The sequence below is a fragment of the Cystoisospora suis genome, assembly GCF_002600585.1.
Source record: "Cystoisospora suis strain Wien I chromosome Unknown contig_6650, whole genome shotgun sequence".
Taxonomy (NCBI): Eukaryota; Apicomplexa; class Conoidasida; order Eucoccidiorida; family Sarcocystidae; genus Cystoisospora; species Cystoisospora suis.
Genome location: NW_027159437.1, coordinates 1,801 through 25,209, shown reverse-complemented (window position 1 = coordinate 25,209; position 23,409 = coordinate 1,801). Strand labels below are relative to the sequence as shown.

Genomic DNA, 23,409 nt, shown 5'->3' with positions numbered 1-23,409 from the left:
CGTGCGCCTGTAGCTAACTCCCGAGCCTTTTTGCTTGCAAGTGCGACCGCTTCGTGTTCGCAGTGCATGTGGACAGAGTGTCTGAAGTGGGAAGATAGCTGAAGCAGAAGAAAAGTGAAGTGAGCAGTACGACCTCTTTCGAAGGGAAGCAGAAGTGGTTGAGACTGTTAGCTAGGTCTTCTCTTCGACGTCATACGATACGGACTGAGGCGGTAGTGTAATCACAGACTCACGAGTAAAAACGAACACTTTTCGACAACTTCATAACGGACAGAAGAGGAGGAAGGAACAGGTACAGGCTCGGTTGGCCAGTGGCATTGATTTGTACGAGTTAGCCAACAACTGGGGATGGTCGTTTTGTTCTCCCATGTGGGTTTAGCGTGAGCCCCAGGTAGATAAGTTCAAGAAGCGTCTTGGATCGATTCAGACACAGCTCCTACCTTCACTTTGTTGCACGATCTCGTGCTCTCTTCAAGTACCGGCGAACACGGCGGTCAATGGCGCGAGCCATGCAAGGGGTCCTCTCATTGGAGAAGGGACGCGGGGGAGGGCTTACTGCTCGGGCATCCAACTAGTCACTTTACCCATTTCACGGACTCGATGGTGTATGCTAGCATCAGTCACACTTCGCGTGTGTCTCTGTCTTGGTGTAGATGGGCTCAGGAAAGTATCCGGCTTGGCTCGTCATTTGATTCGGTTGAGAGCCTTCCATCTTCTTTTTCAGTATTTCGCTGTGGCGATATACATGGATGTTGTTTGGCAAAGCGCCATTGTGGTCAACATCGTCAACAGGTTTGAAATGAAGCCCGCGTCTGCATATCTGCTGTAGGTCTACCTAGCAGCGTTCTGCCTTCCTTACAAGCTTTGTGCGGGAAGGCAGGCGCGGGGGAAGCTGAGGATTCCAAAAAGCTGGCTTTTAAGCGTCGTTGTTTTTGTTTGAGGCGCTCCTCTGCCGTGGTGGTAGGCGAAGGATTTGATTCCGTCTTTGATAACCATCGGTACCACTTCGTTGTGAACAACTCACTGCTCGGAACATGCGTCGTTCATAAGAGCAGAGTAAGGCTGTTTTTTTTCAAGAAAACTGCGAGAGAAAAGAACTGGGAAGGCGGGATGACCCATGAAAGCTGTATCACTCAGAAAAGGAGAGTGAAAGTCTTTCGCCGTTAGACCGGCGAGGCGTTACTACACCTGCCGATTTAGTATAACGGGGCGAGGCGACAAAACAAAGCCAGAGGAGTCCCGTTACCTTCAGTTTGCACTGATGTGTAAAACTTTAAGAAACTCGGGACAATATACATATATGGATGGATTGCAGACTGACACTTTACGCACGTGTCCAGCGTACCACGTATTCATTGAACAGAAGGAATGAAGCACATGGTATTTGGTGCCCAGGAATGCATTACTACCATCCATGTCAATCACGCTCTTCTTGCTAAACAAGGGTGTTTTCAACGTGGTACGGGAACGACATTTGGAGCCGCATGCAACGGTCTTCTCCTTCCTCCAGTCTGCTTTTTTGCGTAAGAGTGATTGAGGACTACACAAGGTCACGGCCTTGCAGCACTGGAGAATGCGCACGTGTGGCTCGTTGGTCAAGTGCCTATCTTCCCAGGTTTGCAAAGATACACAACTGGGGGGCGAGCACAGCTGAGCAGTGTTATGATGTTCTGACGGCCTAGGTATTTTCGGGTGTATGTACTCGTTAGTTTGCTGTGCTCCACGGGCGGGTCTGCCTGAGAGGAGACAGTTGTTTTGGCATCCTTGAACTTCTCGTCTCGGTCCGCTTCACTCATTGTCGGGCTCCTTCTCGATATCACTAAGAAGGCCGGGGCGCTGCCGTTTCCTCGGGTTCTTCTGCTCGTTCGGAGGAATACATATAGGAGTTCTCCGGCCCTGGCGCCCCAGGCGTTGCCCTTCCAAAAAGATCCAGTGGCGGTGGCTTTTTCGGTAGGGAAGACCACCCGCAGGTCGCATGCAAGCCGTGTTTTCTCTCGGGGCAGGCGTGACAGCGGGATATCCCCTACATCTGCGACGTCGCTGCGCGCTTTAGAACAGCTAAGAGGTCGCCTCGAGCTTGGATCTATCTTTCTCGCCACTCTATCGTGGGTTCCGAGCAGACACGATCACACCATGGCCGCCGGGGTGCAGCACCTCAGGCTGCCCGGCGCGGTCGCTATTTCTCTTTGAGGCCTCTGGTAGCTTGCTCAGGGTTGTCCCTCGCCTTCGAGTTGAGCAGCATGCTCCTGTAGAGGGTCGCCGCGCATCTTGCGCTACAGTGACCTAAGCGGTCCCCTAGAGGCCCGAGGCACACAAAAAACATCGGGCTAGTCTGCAGGAGCGCTCCTGGGCAGCTCTACTCTAAGCAAACTTTGCCAAAGATTAACCCGGAGCCCACTCTGCCAGAGCATAACCGATTCCTCCTCGAAAACATTGGTTAGCCAGCATAGAAGTGTCTCTGCCTCCAGCATTCGCTTGCGAGTGAAAGTGGGTTGAACCGGGATCGCAGTTGCTACAAGAGGGTCCTCAGAAGAATGTAATTGCACATTTCGGGTCTACAAAAGGCTACCGACGCAAGGACTCCTTGCAGGGGGGCTCGCGGTAGTTTTTGACGATTTGCGTACCCGCCTTTTGTTGAGTGTTCTCTTCGTCTTCGGTTTCTCTGCCTCTCATGACGGCCCTATTACCGGTCCGAGTCGGACCCTCTGTCTACAGTTTCACTGTTTTCTATGTACCTCGCCATTGTCTTTCCACCGTGCGGGGCGCTCGGTGGCGACGACCCTCGAGATGCTTCAGCCGGGCTCTTGTTTCCTACGCTAAAAATCTCTCATTTGCTCTCTTCATCTTATTTATTCGTCCACTGACACGCCCTCTTGTGTCATATGTGACAGTACTGTCCTTGGAGACCCAAGTATAGAACTCAAAAACGCAGCAGTTCGGAGACCGTCGTGCCCTGCTAGGGCAGCTGCTGCCGGGCTCCCTTCAGCTAGCCTGTTTGTGATCTCGTCGTCCATCTCTCGTTGGTTCTCGAAATGCTGCTTTCTTCTAGAGCTGTCCGAAGCCATTACTTCTTCTGAGTAGGAATCCAGAGGAGTCTTCACTAGCGGAGAGAGACTTGCTCGATGACTAGAAGGTGCTCCTGACTTGGGTATATGGTGGGAGTACGGAAGGAGGTTCTGAGTCTGTCGATCCTTCCCTTCGCCAAGTCCTGTTTTTCCATCTCCCTTCTCGTTTGCCTCTCCAGCCTGCACTCCGAGCTTTACTTCATCCCAATGTTTCCGACCGTACTGACGGATTTCTGAATTGTTGAAGTGTACACCGTTCTCCGCGGCCTCATATCCTCTTCCCGGCGTTTCCTTTCCTTCGCGTGAAACCCTACTGTCTTCCGTAGCTCGCCGTGTTATATCCAACTTTTCTGCGAGTAGCCGAGCCTCCTGTTCGCGGGCCGGTTCCAGTCGAGCCAGCAGTTCAGTCATTCCCCGACTTGTATGGAGAGCGGTCCTACTTCTTCGCGAATCCACGCTAGTGAAGCTACTCTCCTCTTTCATACCTACTTGAGTCGTCTCGGCCATCTGTTCCTCCGGGACACCTTCAGCCCCTCTCGGATCATGAGAAGACTGTGACGGAAATTGCTCGGTGTGTCTCTTTGTCAGCTGGAGTCTCTCACTGTCGTTCTCATCAGTCCGCTGGTAACGGGGCAAGGACATAGGTGTCCCTCCACGAGACGAAAAACTGTCTCGTCCAGAAACAGGCCCTGCACGAGGATGCTCATGGATTTCGCCCTCAGTAAACTGTCGCGTGCACTCCTGTCGTGACACGGCTGTGTCGCACTTGACTGGCGTGTTGTTGCGATCTTTTTTCTCCTCGACAACCGTCTCGCGGGGGGGGGCATCTGGCTGTTCGGGGTCGCTAGACGACGCGGAGAGGCGATCAGACACTGTTGACGGGGCCAGTGAGAAGTGGTCGCACCTCGCAGCCTTCTGAAAGCCAACACCGTCAGTAGGAGAGGCGAAGGCTTCACCGGGGTGTCGCGGAGCCATGGAGGACATTGCACGTACATTGGGAGGGTATTCTGAAGCTGGGGGCGGAGGGGACACGCTTTCACAAGTCGGCCGGTAACCCGGTCTTTGCTTGTACCCCATACCGGGTGTTGCGTCTCTGCATCTGCGGGTCGAGACAACTTCTTCCTCCAACCCAAGCCCCCTTCCGACGTCACTCGGACTACGTGGCGGAAGCTCCTCTGGACGTAACATCTGTTCAGCGAGCCTCAAGGCCACGCCTGCGATCCCCGACTTGCTATCATCGTCCCCTCCTTCCCCGTGCCACACTTTGCCTTCTGATCCTTCCGGAACTCTCGACCAGTCTCCCCCGGGTTCTTCCACCTTCCTCCTGTTGTCATGTTCCCAAGACCCGATTCTCTCGAGGTGTCGTTGATACTCTCTTTCTCTGCGTTCATCCTTCTGGCGCTGTATCAACAAGAGCCTCCGAATGACTCGGCATTGCTGTCTTGCGGCCTCCTCCATTCCCAATCGCAACAAGGCAATCAATTTGTATGCCTGGATCTCTTTCTGAACTTCCAACGGAGCTTGAGTCCCTGTGTCCTCCTCGCTCTCGTGCAGAGCCGCTGCCGCTGTCGCAAACACCTTTCCTTCCTCCACCTTCCCTTGTGAAGCAATATCACTTGATTTGACCGCACTTTGCCATTTAGGAGAAGCAAACTCCGCACAAACAGCTAACACCTGACGCCAAGCCCGAGCGTTAGCACATGCGCCAGCCACTGCGGCGAATGCTGCAAACGGGAACTCTGGCGGCAGCGGCGTTCGACCAACTGCCGGAGGATCCAAACATTGTAGAAGCGCGACGCCTGGAGGTTCACTCGTATCTACACTGAGATTCCTCTGTCCGGCTGGGCTTGTTCCTTTCGACCGCGAGTCAGAAGGGGTGGCGTGAACGCCGGCTGTCGGTTCCGGTCGTAGCTTCTTCTGTCTTTCCGCGAGTTCCTTGCGCAGTACAAGAAGCTTCTGCTCGAACTTGTCTCGAGAACCTCTCAACCGTGATTCCTCGGCTTTTTCTACATTGTAGAGCAAGAGGCGCTGCTGATGTCTTTGCTGAAGTAGCCGTAGTACTCCGAGAGCTGCGCGCCATTCACCAGCATCTTTACACGCCAGCAAAACAGATAAATATGGCTCTACAGATACTCCACTTTCGCCTGGTCCCACCAGCCCGACTTCAGTCAGGTTCACATCTCTCTCTTCTACCTTCTCTAGTTTCGTGTTCGCGTTCCGATCATCACAGTAACCACCAGCATCAGGCTCTACCGGTCCGCGCTTTCGTGGTTCACCCGTCTCCGTTTTCTTCTGCTGGAAAGCCGAACTCTGATGCTCCGCTACCGGGGTCTGCCGCACGTTCGTCTCGGCCAGCATGCGACTGACCTGCTCCCGGTGACGCTCCTGTAGTTTCCCCGTTTCCTGGTGAAGGTTAAGGAGTAATTCGAGAGCCCTTTCCCATCGGCCCGCCTGAGCAAACCCTGTAATGCATGCGGAATAGCACGAGGCCGCATGAGGTAGGGAGAACGTGTGGTGGCTGGCTGTGTCTACTGAGTTACGTCGCCTCTGCTCGAAAGCGCGCCAGATTTGTTCGAGGGCAGGGACCTGATGTTGCTGCCCGCAAAGCCGCAGAAGCAGCTCAAAAGTCCGGAGGTTCGGCTCCGCTTTGCTAACCTGCATTGCACAAAATCGTCGGGAGTGAGCAGCTTCACATGCATATATATATATATATACATGCATACATATATACATATACGTAGACATACGTACATACATACGCAGACACACATACATACTCTACACACGTACAGACGTACTCATATATATACACACATACACATTCGTACACGGATATAAATTCCCGCATACATCCATGCACTCTTGCTTCAAATCACAGTTGCTCCGGGCCTTTACCGCATGCGCATGGTGCACTGCATCTGAAAAATCGAACTATGTCGACCTGAGCGGTTACCGACAGACAATGAGCGTACACATCCGCGTACGGAAAAAGCTGAAGGGCCTACGAAGCTACAAGTCACTTCTAAACAGGATCCGGCTTTCTTCAGCAGAGCTTCACTCGGGGCGCGAGCTTGCCATTTCAGATTGCCAGCAATCCACGCATTCTCCATTCAGATTAAGTGGAGACAGGAGACACCCCACTCTTCACCTTCCACGGACGCCAGTAGACAGGAGCCCTCGGGGCTGGTCTCTTAGCGTTTGGCTGGTGCTAAGTACCTTCCCCGGCAATGTCCGGCAGTATAACGCAGACCGGACTAAACACCCGTCCAGTGCTGCATACCACCAGAACTTCGCTGTATAGCAGCAAACAACTGTCGACTAGTGTTTTTTCTTGACTGCTCTTCATCCTCTTCCGGCCTACCGGGGGTTCAGTTTGGTTCAGTGTTTCCCCAGCGAGCCTCATCTGCTGTTCAGCGAAACGCACGTCCTCCTGATAAATCAACAGACCCTGTCTCAGGCGTCCTGTGCAAAGGCACGCCTCGAGTGCAGCGTTGATTGCTATAGTGGAAGGTTGGTAGTCCTCGAGTAGTGTCTGCTGTTGTTCCACCATGTGGGTGTTCAGGTTGTGTAGCATCTGCTGACGCTCGGAATCTCCCATTCCTTGGCGTCTCGCCTCACGTTCAAGCTGTTCGGCTCGTGACTCCATCTGTCGTTGTAAGCCACGCTGCCGGAGAAGTACACGGCGTTGCAAAGCCTTCATTTCCTCGTAGTACCTCAAGGCTTCATCATACCTGAGTTGGCACCGACCGAGTACATTTGAAACAAAGACAACTCACAAGGTATTTCCGCTAAATACGCACGTACAGGGAAACAACCCCCGCCGTGGAATGGCGCTCGGCTCATTCAAAGGAGTATGCGCCGGTGTCGCCACCGTTACTCTCAGGGTGGTCAGCGAGTAGGTACCGGGAGCTCCCATAACTCGATACGCTGTCTAGTTAGTTACGGCTTCGCCTTTTATAGTCCCTACTACTCTGCACAGCTGTACGAAAAGAAGAGCAACGCCCTTCCACCCTGACGCCGGGACCCGTACACGGTCATGCCTTTCTTCCTGGAAGGCATGAGGTGAAGGACAGCCGTCCATAAAGTAAACGCGCTCTTTTGTTGCTCGTGCCTTTCTCTACCCGCCGCCAGAGCCGAGATCGGCAGTTTATCTGTGCCATCTTATCCGGATGGTAGTCGTCTCAACTCAGTTCCGAGCATATAGAAACTGGATGAAGTAAGAGGTGAAGAACCACGCAAACGTACAAAAAAAACTCTCTTTCTCACTCATGCTCCGGAAACAGTGGCCGACCTTCCGAATACTGTCATTGTCTATCTTCTTCGTGAAGTGAATGTGCGATGAGCGCGCGAACTGAAGGAGAACGCTTTTGTCATCTCCTGATCATCTCATCTCTCTACACAGTCTGTTTCTGCCAAAGAGAACACTCCTCGAAGTCTTGGTTACGACGCTCGGTTTGCAAAGAGACGTGCTAAAGCTGTCACCTTCCTACTCATATAGCAGTAGTTCCTTGCCATATAGGCACTGAAAAAGTTGATTTTATTAGTACCAGCCGATACTTCCATTGTGACCGCCTCATGTCGTTCAACGCTGATGAAACCTGTATATCGCATGTTTTTCTTACCTTGCGGCATGGGTTAAGACTACGACAAGCTGTGCATACACCGTCGCCGGGGGGTAAGCTACAGCGGCGGCGATGTCAGCTGTGTCTGGTGGAATCGCGGATCTGAAATTCGCAAGGAATTGATCGGTGTTCTGTCGAAGAAGAGTCTTCAGCTGCTCCATCAACCGGACTGCTGCTGGCGCGTTACATCCCCTGCAGCATGCTGAGATAGCTAGAGCTAGCAAAGTAGGCGTGATCAGCACACCGGCCGACTCCCCTGCTTCGAGTTCCTCCAGAATCTACATCGCACAATGTCAGAAAGACACGTGTCGCCATCCAGCCCACGTGAGATGGCAGTCAAAACAGTCGTACATATTGTGACAGTTATGACTACAGAGAGATAACACCAGAAGCGGTGAAGCGCAAAACGATAATGCTACGTATAGGACAAGGGATGACGGGGCACAACAAGCGAAGGACTCTCTCTACCGTACCCTTCTCAGTATGAGTTGAGAATGATACGCAACCCACTCTCAACGTCGTACGATACGAATTATAGAAGAAAGGCATCTCTGTCAATAACGGGCTATGGAGCAGAATGAGAAGGAGGCTTCTTCAACACCTCATTCACTGTCTTTCTTCAGACTATCACAACGCCAGAAGAAAAGAGACGAAACAACGGGCCGGCTGAAGGGTGCCTCCCCCATGAATCGTAGCAGGGAGCGTCCTTCAACAAGACTTGAAGAATTACAGCATGAAGGTTTTAGCTCAAGAAAGTCTGGCTATATTTCCAAAGACACAGACACAGGAAACGAGTGCTGGCACAACCCTCATGCTTCCCTTTCGCCTCTGTCTCGTGGACCACGAATCCCCTTCTCAAAAGAGAAGAAATACGTGACATAGCGTACAAATGAACTCTTCCTGTTCGTCATCACAACGACCATTCGAGTGAGTGTTTGTCTGGAAGGTCACCCGCTGATGTCTGCTTATGTCATCAAGGGGGGTGGCGCGAGAGAAGACCGTCTGCCTACCGTCCTTGTGACGTGAACGCGAGTGCCGAAACCACTGGGGTTCGGACTCTTCCTTCAAGTCACCAGCCCGGCAAGATATGGGTCCTCGCAAGGCAGTCGACTGTCCACAGTTACGTACGCCTGCTAGAAATACGTGACTAGCTACGCATACATAACCACAGATAAAGGGAAAATAGTTCTTTTCCCCCGACGATCTTTTTCCAGCTCAAGTGGGGTATACGCAGACAAGAGCACATCACAGATAGAAACTCTCGTGTATGCCAACAAGGCTAGTTTCCGAGCAGGAAGGCGTATTAATAGCTCATCTAAGCCCCGAAGAAACACACCTGGAGGATTGCTGTGTCGTCTCCGAATTTCTCAAGAAGCGCGAAAAGAGAATGTAGTGTCACGGCATCAACACGGATGCCGTTTTCGCGCATGCTTGCGTATATGCCGAGGGCCCCTGCACGATCCTGCTGCCGTTCGCATGCGTGTAATGCAGCATTATACGCCGCTGTTATCGCTTGAACTCCTACAGAGATAAAACATCCATACGCTCAGTGGCCGGCGTTTCGTAAGCAAACCGTGATCCACCCCCCCATGGTCGCCGTTGTCATCGTCATCATCACCATCGACGCACCTACTTTCGATGATCTCCCACCTCAAAACTGGCCCTGCACCGCCCTACTCTCTCTCTCTAATGGCTCATGTGCACCTGTTGTCCCAGCTGAGAAAAAGAAGATCACTCCGTGCAATGTCAACCCCTTTTAAGGCTTTTCAGCTGCCTTGTTATCTGCCCAACAGAAGTGTCGCCGAACTGCACTGAACATCCCCTCAGACAAACGCCTTCAAGACAACAAACACAGTCGATCTTTGTCAGTGAAACTCAAAGGCTGCAAGACTATCAGTCGGCCAACCCCCCCCGCAGACTCCGCTTGCCCGGTGCCTGGTACTGCTGCTGCCTACGTTAGTACAAGCTGATGGAGACCTCGCCTAGGGGCTTGAGCGCCGGTACGGCAGCATGGTAGGAGAGCACGCATACATCTTTGACTTCGGAGTACGTAGAACCCCGTGAGCGACCAGGCTCATGCGACGACATGAGTGTATGTGCGTATGCCAGTAGAATACGGTGAATGAATACAGAAGGACAGCGTGAATGGGAAAAGGTACGAGGAAATATACAACATCACCTGAGATGACATGTGAAGACAGAAAATGAGATCCGACTAAAAAGCCGATTCCGGCAGTTGACATATATGCGACAGGTGGCGATAGATGTCTCCACTGTACACAAAAAGAAATAGATCTATTTGCAGATACAGCAGGCCCGGTATATGGATGTATACAGGGAGGAGGTAGAGGTACCCAGGTTCACAGGGGTCCAAACGATATGAAACCAGGAACTAGATGGATAGATAGATTAAAGAGAGATATAAGATAGAGCAAAGAGAGACAGACAGATAGATAGATAGATAGATAGATAGCTCGATCGATAGACTGGTAGATAGATTAAAGATAGATTGAAGGATAGATAGATAGATATTCTCGGTGCATGCTTCATCAAGCCACGGTGGACGGCATCCACGAATAGATATGAGTGCATGGGGAATTGAGAGATGAAATGCAAAGAGAAAAGAAAGCGTTCCTTGTGTAGAGCTCTTCGACCGATCGCAGCTTTTTGAGGAGGAACCCGTGTTAGCTAAGTGATTCCTGCGGCGGGATCGCCCCTCAGGTACGCAGCACGACCGGCGGTCCCCCTATGTCCGGATACCTGTAGGGTCCGCCTGTTCAAGGAGGTCAAACGCCTTGCGATAATCAATCTGCAGTGGGGTGAGCTTCTTTTCCACATCGCTAGTGTCTTCTAGTTCTCTTCCGTGTGCTAGAAGGGCGGTTTTGTAACTACTCAAAGCTGCGAACCGCCTGCCATTCAGTTGCAGACGCGACCGCGAGCCCTCACAGTGTTGTCGGAAGTCGTGGATGGAGAGGAAGCAAGGCGAAACGCTGCTGCCAGGGAGGCGTGTGAGGGTTGGAGACGGTTGAGACTGCTGCGACGCCAGGTGAAAGGCCGGAAAGATGGAGAGAGAATTCGCAAGCCTTGGCTCATGAAACGCAGCACATCGTGCATGCTTTGGCAAGAAGCTCTGCTGCTGTCTACGTAATATAGGTGTGGCGTCAGGAGAGCGGGTTGAATCTAAATACCGTGACGGTGGACAACGAAGCGAGGTGTGAGGCAGTTGAGAGAAAGGGAGAAAACAAGAAGTGTCGTTGCTAGAGACACGGCCCATAGAAATGCGGACGTACGACAAGGGAACGGGTGGTTCTCCTGGTTCGGATCGGAAAGGAGAATCTCGTGCGCAGTAAGCAGAAGGCAGAAGAGAGGTATCCCGTAGAGAACAAGGAGACAGCGTACGAGTGCGGGGCTGTCTTCCTGAGAAATGCTGCTTTCCTCTCTTCTGGATTCCATTTACCCGCGCTCCTTCTCCAGCTTTTTCAGCCCACCCGACGCCTGCGCTGCGATAATATGATCCAAAGCATCGCCGACTTCGATGCCGCAAAGGTGCCCCTTGCTGCAGTTTTCCTTTTTTTCCCCAGCTTGTTTCCCCATCGTGATTCTCATGATTGCACGCCTCTAGATTACAGAAGAGTCGCGGCGCGGAAGAAACAGAATGCCAAGACTCTCGCATCTTCGCTTTGGAAAAAAGCGATGGAACTGGTGTCGGGCATTGATGCGCGGAGCATGCATTGCCCCCCCTCGAAACTGAATGAAGGATCGACGCTGCACCCGCTTCCACTATGGAAACCGGCTGCCGGTGTTTATGTGAGTTTATGAGTATCAAGAAAGCTAGTAGTGAAGGACACAGTAAAACCAACGGTCTTCTTTGCATGTCCTGAGAAACTGAGTGGCCAGGGGAAGAACATGGGAGGCGCAAAAACCCTCCCGTAAATCGCATTTTCCTTGTCTGGAACTAAGCGTTTGCTCTCTAAACGTGCCGCACGTAAAGAAGTCACTTCTCTGCTCAGGAGGCGGTGTTTCGCCGAGACGGAGGTGCATGAAGCTCCGGACGTCGCGTATGCTGGGGTGCTGTGTAGGAAGAAGACGCACACTCAAACTGGAGGCGGGTCTGCGTCCCAGCTTCCAAGGCGGACTTCGGATAACGAGAGACAGTCACAACAGACCAAGGAAAATCAGGAAAACAGAACAGATCTTTCCTGTGTCATGCATACGACCGGTTGGACACCTGGATAGAGAACCCGCCATTGTCGCCCTCCCCCGGTTTCCGCTCGCGGTCCAAGACACAATGTGCCATGACAGCAAATATCGCACACGGAAATGCACGGAACACCGTTTCCACTTTGTCGCCGCGTACTGCTGAGGAAGCAAACAAGACAACAGAAGAAGACAAGAATGTGTGACGCTCTAACTCAAGCCAGAAAAAAGAGAGTAGGACGCGAGTTGTCGGTGCCCCATCTCTTGACAGTTCGTTCATCCGAGAATCGAGACACAGCTAGTCCCCGTGACACGCGTACGCGAAGTAGCGAGCCGCTTGTCGTGCGTGCCTCCAACCCCCACGCACACCGCAATGTTTTCCCTCCTACACGCCACCAGGTCTCCAGCTTCACACCTGAAAATCTGCGCCAAAGAGCAGCTATCCGTCCGTAAGTCCAAGCAACACACAGAGGTACACACACACACATCTATTAGAAGTCGCCACATAGCGGGGGTATGTGACGGGCACCCAGCTGTGCACCGCGTCAATGGGTAAGTGCCTTTCTTTTGTGTAGCCACGCTGGGTTTAGTGTCTGCGACTAGTCGGTGTCTGACGAGCGAAGGAGCTCTCTTGCCATAGATTATGCTCAGGGTTTTTCCTTTTGGGAGTCGCCGCGCAGTTATGAACTGTTGAAGTGCTCGCTGGTGAACGCAGATTGAACCACATCCTTGAACTTCTTTGTCTTCAATTGCAAGCACTCACCTTGTTTTGCCGGCTCTTGAAAAAAGGCCTCACATCACTCCATCTGGACAGTCGCCCCGCCTCAGGGGCCCGCGCAGGCGCCTGCTGCGAAACGTCACACCGGACTCGAGCACAGCATGCAGGCAGCCGCACTCAGGAGACGGCGAAAACCTTCAAGAAACGCTCTGTATTCAACTGGATTGAGATTTTCTCATTTCTGTTAAGCGCCCTGGGGTTCGGATTCATTACCGCTGTAACGCTCGAGTTTCCGTACCAACGCGTTCTTGAAGGTCGCAGCCGCAAGCTCCAGATAGGGCGGCGAGTTTGGGGCTCGCAAGCCAAAAAGCTGTTGACAGTGGAGGAGGGGGGGGCTGAAGGCAACTCCAGGGGGCCTCAACTGCTGCAAGCACCCCGTCTTCAGCAGTAGTCGAGTGGTGCCCCAGTGTGCTCATGATAGCTCAGACGTACGAGCAAGCACCTAGATCGTGACATTACTGCTGCACGGCTCGACTGCTTCAAACTTGAGTGATCTGGGTGTCAACCCTCTCATGAGCTAAGTCTGAAGGCCGTCTAGTGTGCTTACTTTCTGCTTGCCAGGGAATTGCCGACACAGAGTGCCCCCGTGATGTGTAACTCTTCCTGGAGTACGACAGGACGACAAGAAAACTAGTGTGTGTACAACTTTCTCTCTATACCGCCGCATCCTCCCTTACCACCGTTTTGGCTACGAAAGGGAAACCAAATATGGTTTTGACGGAAGTGACAAACTAAGGCCGGACAGTTTACAAAATGTACTCGTATACAACCCCGCCCCAGTCCAAGCTGGCCGACCTTCTGGGAGGAAACGTCAGCCGGCTATTAGGTGACAAGAGCTACGACAAGAGGAAGGCAGCCGGACAAGAGATTGAAGGTGCCGTCCGGGCAGCTCTTGAGCAGATGACAGCTGCTCAGGAACAGCTGAAAGACCTCAAGATGAGACAAGCGCAGCTTGGTGAAAAACATCCAGATCACCAACCCCTTGAGGACCAGATCCTGCAGGTCTGGCGAGTTGTCTCCACGCAGGAAAGATGCATACGTGACATCATCTCAGCCCTACACGAAGATTTCCTTCTTCATGCTCTACCCAACCATCGCAAAGGTGGCCTGATTGCCTTTGCTTCTGTAGCCATAGCCCTCGAGGTAAAGCCCTCATCGGGGGAATCTCGGGTCGGGACCACTTGCGGCCTGCATTCAGAGTACTACTTACAACTGCTTCTCGTGATACTCACTTCTTCTTCCTCTGTTGGGGTGCGTCGCGTGTGTGTGGTGTATCAAGTCAGAATACCTTTACTTGTGCATTGTAAGAGTGCAGGCCTTAGCTTGTTCTTACAGGAGAAAGGGCCATATCTCTAACCCCTTTTGTCCGGAGGGCGGGGGGGGGCTATGCTTATGAGGTCATCTTATGTAAAGCGGAGCCAAGAACGACCATCTATTCATCTGCATGGATACCTCTTTCGAGATGGAGTTAGCAGCACTGGCAGGGTGACGTCTTTCCGCGTCCCTTCCCTACTGTGTCACTTGGCTGCGGTAGTTCTCCCTGCCGTTATCCAGATCTACGCGCATGTACGGCGCCTCCTATGTGCGTCTGCGTCAACGGCTACCAAGTAACTCATAATGTGCTGCGCCTCTTCCCCTCTCCGTCCAAGGTAATTGTCCTCAGTGGGCATATGTCGGTCTTGTAGAGCAAACTTCACAAGACTCAGGCTAGGCCATCTCTGTATGGACCTACTCAAGCGACGGAGGAGTGTCTGTCTTGATACGCAGTGCTGAACTCTTGTATCTTTTCCTCTCCTGTGCGTCGTCTACTTTAGCTTAGAGAATACCTCATCGGGGGTAGTGTGTTGCTTGTAATTGTCGCCCCTTTCCGTCTTCCTGCTTCCTCCTTATCCCAATCAGCGAAGTGAGCTTGAGCGATTTCTACCGCAACTCATACCACCTCTCCTCAGCGCTTTCTCTGACCCTGAGCCCCGTGTGCGCTACTACGCGTGCGAGGTAAGAATTACCCACCTAGGCCCTCGAGGTGCCCTTCTTTTTTCGATTTGATTTGCATGTGAAACACATTTCCCGCATGAAGCCCTCACAGACGGTTTTCTCGCATTCTCCTCAGACACCCCAGCATTCATCGTCGAAATTCTGAGGACATCTGTGTAACGTCCAAAAGATCGTGAGATTGTGAGGTTCGATTATTGTCAGCTCGTTCTTGTCCGTTCTCGACAAGGATTGCTTCGCAGTGGACAGTGTCTGTACACTCGCCGCTCTCTGGTCGGCTTGTCAAAACATGATCTTTCCCTCTGATCTCATCGCAACACCCATACAACGGCGGGATCTTTCACGCTGAGAAGTCGAGAGAAACCAGGCTCGGCCTCTCCTTCTGAAACCTCCCCCTTCTCTTATGGTAATAGAAAGACGCTCGCATGGGGGGCGCGAAGTAGAAATGGATGTGACAGTTTCATTAGTCACACAGCTCCCTAAAACTCTGGGGTCAACGTAGGAGGGCATCGTGTACTATGTGGGCATGCATGTCGTATACGGTCCCGTCAGCGAGAAGACGGGGCGCCTCGAAGACATTCCTGCTTGTGTAGACAGCACGCCTCTGATGAGGAAGTATCTACCCCTCTGAAGGCCTTCCCAATGCTATGTGACTTCGCAATACAAATCAAGCAATGACGGCTCGACTCGTGGCGTCGGCGCTCAGTTTACTCGAGTCGAGTGTCCTGTAGTACAGCAGAAGAAGACAAAGGTTTTGAAGGACTGCTAGTGTCTGTGAGTGTGTAGGTGATTTGAGGCACACAAGTTATTAATACAGAAAGAGGAGACGTGTGTCCGTCTTCATCTGGCAGACTACAAAAATAGCTTCTCAGTGGTTCAATGGAATTCTTTTGATCCTTCTCGTTTATCATGTCGATGTAGTCTCTAGGCAGAGGTCATCCTACGGTCTAGTGTGTCCTTTCAGGACATCTTTCCTTAGACTTTTTGCCCTGTAGATCAATGGTAAAACAATGAGATCTATGCGTCGCTTTCTTCTGTCATCTCCCAATAAGCTTTGACAAGCTCCTGTTGAAGCTGACTTGACTAGTCGTTCCTCGTCGTCTCTCCGCCCTCTTTGTCTGTGTGGTGGGTTTTATGTTTCTTATTTGGTATTGCTTTTTCCTGTTCACATGCGGACACAACAACTCAGGCCTTATACAACCTTCTAAAGGTTTCCTGGGACCTTTCCTTGAAATTCCTGAATGATATCTTCGATGGCGTCTGCAAGGTGAGCTGATGCTCCTCCAAGAAAGTCTCGCTTGTTCGCAGGAGAAATCCATGACCGGGGGTGTGGAGTTCTTTTCTCTCTTGAGGCACAAGACTTGAAACAGCCCTCAGCTATCTCTTCGAGTTGCCGAGTCACATCGACATAGTATGGTGAAGATTGAGAACCAGGGGCCTTGTATCTCAACCCGGTTTCGCTCGATGCGACAGTCTACTTCCTAGTAGGCTCACTGCCTGTCTGACGTTCTCTCTCACATGTCAGGCGGACGTAGATCCATAATGACGCAAAAGGTGGTTTCTGGACTCCTGAAACGAGTAGCTGGAATGCCTGACAAGGCACAGTTCCGGGGCGGTGAACGGGGTCGACGTAAAAGACATGCCGACAGGGCTTCGATCGACATTCCCCTGAAGTAGTCATTCAAAGGCGACGGGGGCTCTTGTCCAGGGTATCCCTTATGAGTCTGTCGGCTGTATACCTGTTCTTGTTGCTAGAACGATTCCACATGTATGTCATCCATTACATCTATATCTCTACGTGTCTATGGAACCTATAGATAGAAGACATGTCATCTTCACAAAACTCGAACCACTTAAAGAGGAAGTACAGAGAGTGAAAGGTGTCACGAACACATAACTTATCTCTCTTATGTTTGCATGTGACCATCTTCATTTGGCTGTGAATGTGCGCGAGATCATGTCTATAGACGTCTACTTGGCAACTTCATGAATGGATAGAGCCTGTGAAGCCATAGCTCGAAGTGGCCGTCCCTCAGGTGTCTCACTTTGATGTCTCGAGAGTCGCTGCATCATAAGCGACGCCCCAGAGGGTTCCTAGGCTCAGTTGACAAATGGCCTGGACATGGGATCTTGTCAACCTTTCGAGAATCGGTAGTTGTGGAGTAGCACCGCATTACATGAGGCAGGCTGTAGGTCTCATTCCTTCTTCCTGCCTGCATGCATGGCTGCGTTTTAACAACGACTTAAGCATTTCGACAAAGAACTGGAGAACGAGGAGGAGGAGGCAAATGATCATAGCGAAACCGCGGGCTACCCTATGTATATTGTAATGCTAGACATTGTACGTCAATTGCCTCAGTAAGGAAAGATACTGAAAGTAGACACGCCATCTGTTGAGCTGGAGACTTTTTTTTCTCTCTCACTGTCTTTCTCATCCGTGTCATTCGTACCTGCGAGATACACAGTCAAGTAGCTTGCTTTTCTGCTAACGCCCGTGCAAGTTCTTTCTCATGGGCGTTAGCAAGTGTCTCGCCATGGTGCAGTTCTTTGCAGACCGGTTGAGTGTTGGACGGGAGAGGAGAATCGTGTGGCGGTCCCTTTTCTTCTTTCTCAGCGGACGTGGATTCATGTTTTTTTGCACACGTCATGTGTATGGTCATTTTGACTGTTACTTCAGTTATACGGGGATGTCGATCACGACGTCCGGGCCGGCATTCTCTTCGTCGATCGACTGCTCAAAGAGATCTTTGTTTCTGCGGTCAACTGGGGAGGAAAAGAAAGTTTTCTTCTTCTGCTTGTCAAGAGATGTCGGGTGAAGAATCCCTTCATTAAACTTCTCGCTGTACGTACAAAAGCTTTCTCAAACCCTAACATGATTGTCGTAGAGCCACAGTCTAAGCTTCCTTATCAATGACTTGTCATCTCTCACGGCCAAAGAAGAAACATCTCAACATAGGTAGTTTAATCTCCCCATGCTAGGGGTTTCTCACCTTAGTGGAGTAAAGAGAAATCATTTAGTTCTACTGTAGAGTGTCTAGGGGGACATAAAATTGCTGCCACTCTCCTGGTTCGGCACCCCCCCCCCCTCCGGCATCACTGCCTATAGATTCAGACCATCTATGCGCTTTGTTTTCACAATTTCCGGTCGAAGACCATCAGAGACCTCGCGCCCCGGCTGAAGTGCGTTCGTGGTGCATACATGGTCAGAGCTGACAGATATTCGTTGTATCTATCCAGTTGGCCTCGGTGGGTCAAGCGCTAGGCCCTCTTCTTCGTACAATGTTCTTACAGTCGCACGGTGGGAGTAGTAGCTCAGCTTCATGTGACGGCGATGTAGCTCAAGTCGTGTAAAGCTTCACGGGCCTTTCTCCCTAGGAGTGTGCCTCAAGCGCACCCTTGTTCGGTCTTGTCGTTCCGCCCTACTTATTCCATTGTACACCTGCGGGTGTGCTAAGGAACTAGTCGCAGTGCAGTGTTTGTGTCTTCACTTCTCTCTTCGACAAACCAAGGCGCGAAACAACTGGGTACGTAGACCTACCTATTGCCTCCGGCCTGTTTGGCTGTCTCTCGTTTCTTTTTTTAGCTATCGTGGATTGCTCTTCTGGACTCCGTCCCAGGTAACGTGGTTTCCAGCACACAAGAAAATCCTTCCTTCGAAGATCAAAGAGAGGTAGAGAGACATAAATCAAAGAAGGAGACGTCTATCTCTCAAAGACCACCCGACTATTTCTGCTCCTGTTGACACACTGACGTTATTCTGTCCTTGGTTTGCATAGCCGCCGATCTGCCAGAATAGAGATACATGTATAGCGGCCCATGAACATGATGTGTTTTACACCTGTCGACAGCAAGGTGTTGTGCGGGACAGATATCAACAGCCAGCCGTTCTTCTTCAGTATTGTGTGGATCGGTTGAGTTCTTCAGTCTTGTCGAACTCGATTGAGATGGTAGCCATGATACCTATCTCAGACCGTCTTTCAACACAGCTGAGAGTTTCGCTTGATGTTTGGGACGTACGCATGCCCCGCCTGGGCGGGCAATCATCCTAGAGAGTCCGCACGCTTCGATCCGTCTTCCTCTATTTCATTGCCTCATCCTTGTATTGACAGTAGTCGTCGTCGTAGTGAGAGTTCAGCGCTAGTTACTTCGGATGCTTTCTCTATTTAGGTGTTTACCTGGGGCTAATAATAATAATAAGAGAATCTCTCACGGTAGGCTACTGTCTGCTAAGGCTTTGAACCCAACATGATAACCGCTCGAATGGTGGGGTGGATGAAAGCACCACTTCTCTTCGGAGTGATACAGATCGTGGCTTTGCTTTTTGGTCATCGGTTTTTCTTATAGAAAGTTCCACACATTTCTCTCTTCTATCCTTGTGGATCTGAATAGACGGACATATTTCTCAGAATAGCAGAGGTTTCTCAAACAGACGTGAGCTTCACGTCCCAGTATTGCCGACGGCGAGTCCACGCTTCCTTTCTTGATCATCGACTCAGTCTTATGCTCTCTCCAGTGGTTCTGCTGTTTGTTTTCTATCCTATGTTGCCTTCAGACATTGACATGCTGCAGTATCTACATCTCTTTATTGAAAGTCTTTTTGAGATGTTAGCCGATAGCAACAGGTATGATATCATTCTTGGCTCGCAGATCTCTTCTTCATGGAGGAGCATGGTGAAACCCTGGCATCTTTATGAAGCTTACCCGCCACAATTTGAAATCTGTTCAGTACAGCGCATGCATCCATGCATCAATCTTTCTTCTCTAATCTTCTTAGCTTTCGGGCTCTGGTATTTGCTCTGTCCTACTCTTAATCAACGGAAAAACGTAGACGTATGAGGGGATGGTTCTTCTTAACGTCCCAAGGCCTTTTTCGGACATGGAGAAGACCAGCCCCTCACCATCATCGGTCCCAGCAGGAGGCAATGAGCTGAATCTTTGAGATATACGTATCACTTGACTCCCGGGGTGTCGGTCGTAGGAGAAGAAGAGGAAGGTGTGTGCTCTTTCCTTTGTCTTTGTATGCTATGATACCATCATGGAATGGGTCTCATGGTGTTAGCGTGTCAGCGGAGAAGCTTGGAATCGATCACGGATTGCCCTGCTTTTGACCATTTCCTGGAAATGACGACGACGACAACACCAGCAACATCTAGTCTTTTTGGCTGTCTCATGGCACAGGCTAGAAGGGGGAGGGGATGAGACTCAGAGTAGTGACTGTTGGAGGACAGAAAGCAGTTATCGGTGATTGTCCCTCACACCGGTGACAGGCGATCAAAGAAACACTGTATATACACTGCAGCTGTGTGGTCTTTTCTCCTCCCCTTCTTTTAGTAGAGAGGAAGAAGCAGTTCTTCGCGACATTCATAGTAAGAGCAAGGTGACAGAGACTGGATGGGTAGAGCGAGAGCCGACTTGCTCCAGCGAGCGGCTCCCCTCCGGCTGATACGCCGGCCTGCACGGCAGCGGTCATGATTATAGACTTCCTCTCCAATACGAGGACGTCTGTAATAGTCCCACGAGGCGGCTGAGTAGGGCTGCACAAGCCTCGGTCTATCGATGCGCTTGTATATCTCACGCGATGCTGGCTTCATTTTCAAAAGAACTTGATCCTGTTGTATCTACGTCACACACTTCACGCAGTCTCTCCTGATGATCTCCGTTCTCTAGCGTGAAAATTTCTCCGTCAAAGGCCCGAGGACAGGAAGCTTCTTGCAAGCAAGTCGTATCTCCATCTCTGTGTTCTAATGCCCCCCTCCCCCGAGCTGTATTCATTCACATTTGTGTAGCTCTCCGTGTTTTATGAACACATAAACATATGAGGTAATGTGTAGGCGCTGGATTGTTCAAGCGGTTGGGCCGCCACCCGAGTTGAAGTGCAGAGGGAGTGTTTCTGTCTCAGAGCCATGCCATTGCCCAACACTGGTTCGAGCCCTCATGTCTGTGAAATATAAGACACGGTCAACACGTCGTGCTATCAATGAACTCTCGAGTCAAACAGAGCTTGCCGGAATGATGAGGATGAGGGCGTTATGTCATGGTGAGGGTGTCTTCAGAGATATTCGTCATGCAGCGGACGCTTGTGTTGCGAGTCTTCTCGAAGAAGTCCGCGAAGGAGCTCACGATAGAAGTAAGTTTTCTGATGACAATGCTCCTGCCCACCTCTTCGTGGTGACAACTGTCTTTTCTTCGTCTTTTCTTTCTTAACTTGTTTCTTTGCCTGTCTTTTCATTGGAGAAAAAGCGCTAGCTGACTCTCCTCTCCATGGTGGCAGTTGGGCACCGACATCGTCCTTCCCTCATGTTTGCTTTCTCTTCTCTCGGCGTAGACTCTGTACATGTGTCTTGGCGTTCTGCCTTCCTATGTGACTGAGTGTGCGAGAGCTAGGCGGCGAAAGAATGAATTTTCCTGCGGAGAATGTGTTGAGATGGAGGTCGTTCGATCTGAATAGAGTCTTTCAAGGAACCTCCTGAGTCGCTATGTAGTCTCACGTTTCCCGTTCAGGAATGTATCTTGTCTTCAAGGAAAAGGCTTTCATCAACTTCTTTGCATGCAGACATTAGATGAAGAAGTAAGGAAACTTCGCTCGTATTGAACAGGGCAAGCACGTTCCTCTCTGTATATATATATATATATATGTATGTATACTGGGGGAGAGAGAGAGGACCACAGCATCATCTATGTATGTAGGACCCTGAGGCTGTTGGGTGTGATCCGTTAATGAGGCCTCCGACGTGACGCCTGATCCCTTGGCCATGCAACCTGACGTGTCGTCTATCAGTGTCGTGCTCGCATCTTAATCAGCTTTCGTCTTCTCTCTGTGAAGTCGCAAACAAATACGTGTGTTGCTGCATTCTGTGTTTCGTACCGTGTGGAGGATATGTTTAGATGAATACGTCATCTCGAGGTAGGATACTCCCTGCTGACTACTGGCCTGCCTACAGGTGATGTGAGAGACCTTGCAGCTGTGGTCCAGGTCGTCCTCAAGAGTCTTCGCAATCCCGACTCCTTTTGCCGACTTACAGCTCTTGTTTGGCTTCAACAGCTTCTCTCCCTAGCCCTTCAACCCGTCGCCGCCCCCCCTTCGCCTACATCCTCGCATGGGGGAGAACTGCGGGAAGAAGCGGAGAAGGTCAACACCCCAGGTGACGGAGAGACCAAGCACGAACATCAAGCGGAATTAGAAAGAAGAGTTCAACAGCAGTATGAGAAACGCCGCCAATGGCAGATGGACATGCAAAAACAACTGCAAGTATGTGCGAGCTTCATTGCCTTTCCTTACCATTCACTCTTGTGCGGGGGGCACGGGCCTCATCAGGCTTGGCATCAGAAGGCATTCTAGCTTCTATCGAGGTGTACTTCAAGCAAAGGGTGTTCCTGTCTTACATGCCCCACATGCAACAACGTTCATTCGGAGAGTGAATCTATTTCGTCAGCATGACTTCTCAGCTCTTTTGGTCGGTAGGTAGCGACCCTCGCGGTATCTACTGAGGGGCTTCTTGAGAGTTCGAAAAAACAGAAAGGAGTTCAATGAGAAGTTTACGACTCACCGAAGTCGTCTGGGGAATCGCTTCCGAGAGACAGGGCCATTTAGTCATCTACCACATCAGGAACAGGCGTCCTAAAGGTATGAGGGAAATGAGTTCGCCTGCGGGAAGACCCGAACCAAGCTCGTCTTCAGAGCTAACGTCTAGGCAGACTTCGATATGTATGATGTGCCACTGATCTCTTTGTCTATACCCTAGTGACACATGTTATCTCAATGTCCTCCACAGTCCCATGTATATCTATATATGCGCATAGACATCGAATTCTACCTTCAGCATCTGCTGCGACGTCGTGTGATTCCTCAGCCGCTGTTCGCTCATATCGTCGATGGTGTGTTGCAATGCGCTGCCGATCGAGAGGAAGGTGAGACAAGAAGAAAAGAAGAAACGAAACGAACCCTGTTTTGTCTACTGTCAGGGACTCTTCTTCTGGGCCAAGGAGCTCCCTATTGACTTACGCTAGCAGGATAACTACTCCATAGATCCGGGCATGCACATTAGAATGGAGAGCCTTGAAAGACTCTCCGATACTAGAGGGACTTCTTACATGAGAGATTCTGAGGAAGGATGGGCAGGGAAGGGGGGGGGGGAGAACAAGGGGGATGGACAGTAGTACAGGGGTGTAGGGAGGCTAGTGATGAGAATGACGATGGTGCTTTGATTTGGACAGAGGTGTTTCATTCTGCTCAACTGCCTCGTCAGTTTTCTCGGCATAAAGGAAGAAACTCTGCAAAGATGACAACGAACTACCTCGCCCTCGATCATGCAACGCCCAGTCACGCATGCATACCTAGCACGTTCCGTCAATATCTCGTTCTTGTCTACACTGTTGTACTCCTGAAGCACGCGTTACCTCTCATCAGCATGGAAGAAGGGAAGAAAAGCCTTCTTACCCCATTGTTCTAGTTGAAACACAGACTCTCTCTTGCACCATCCGAAGAGAATAGGAGATTCTCTTCAGCAGGATTCGTAGTCATGCGAGGAACCTCAGCATGAAGAACGGTAGATGAGAGTGAAGGCAGCTCGGTTGATCGGTAGACTTCCCCAAGTGAAGACGGGTTGTCATATGTCTGATAGGGGAGAAGAAGTTCCTCTATGAAGGAGATGGTCTATCTGCTAGCGAGTGGCTGAGTAGCCCTCCGTTGAGACCACATCTTCAACAGCAGAAGTAGCAGCAGCATCAAGATGGAAAAGAGCTTGTGGTATGCGCA

At 51.0% G+C, this 23,409-nt stretch overlaps 2 protein-coding genes across 2 annotated transcripts; one reads left to right on the top strand and one right to left on the bottom strand.

The window, feature by feature from the left end:
• Positions 1-1,064: 1,064 nt before the first annotated feature.
• On the bottom strand, positions 1,065-12,369 carry CSUI_010087 (ppr repeat protein). The gene is made up of 5 exons (XM_068070193.1): positions 10,448-12,369; positions 9,024-9,208; positions 7,688-7,965; positions 6,427-6,796; positions 1,065-5,720 (listed from the first exon to the last, which is right to left on the bottom strand). The coding sequence occupies exons 1-5, from the start codon at positions 11,625-11,627 to the stop codon at positions 2,850-2,852; spliced, it is 4,884 nt and encodes a 1,627-aa protein (XP_067917832.1). The 5' UTR covers positions 11,628-12,369; the 3' UTR covers positions 1,065-2,849.
• A 479-nt stretch (positions 12,370-12,848) lies between these two features.
• On the top strand, positions 12,849-22,651 carry CSUI_010086 (heat repeat-containing protein; the record flags this gene model as incomplete). The annotated part of the gene is made up of 9 exons (XM_068070192.1): positions 12,849-13,805; positions 14,562-14,657; positions 15,844-15,921; positions 17,332-17,496; positions 18,238-18,271; positions 19,207-19,276; positions 20,708-20,781; positions 21,596-21,903; positions 22,505-22,651. The coding sequence occupies exons 1-9, from the start codon at positions 13,416-13,418 to the stop codon at positions 22,649-22,651; spliced, it is 1,362 nt and encodes a 453-aa protein (XP_067917831.1). The 5' UTR covers positions 12,849-13,415.
• Between the last annotated feature and the right edge of the window lie 758 nt (positions 22,652-23,409).

What these genes read in the sequence shown, in the direction of transcription:
- CSUI_010087 (XM_068070193.1), bottom strand. Translation starts at nt 11,627, where the DNA reads ATGCGATTTACGGGAGGGTTTTTGCGCCTCCCATGTTCTTCCCCTGGC. An exon ending in GTCTTAACCCATGCCGCAAG is followed by an intron (nt 6,797 to 7,687) that starts GTAAGAAAAACA and finishes GTGCCAACTCAG; the next exon opens with GTATGATGAAGCCTTGAGGT. An exon ending in TGAACCAAACTGAACCCCCG is followed by an intron (nt 5,721 to 6,426) that starts GTAGGCCGGAAG and finishes TGTGCAATGCAG; the next exon opens with GTTAGCAAAGCGGAGCCGAA.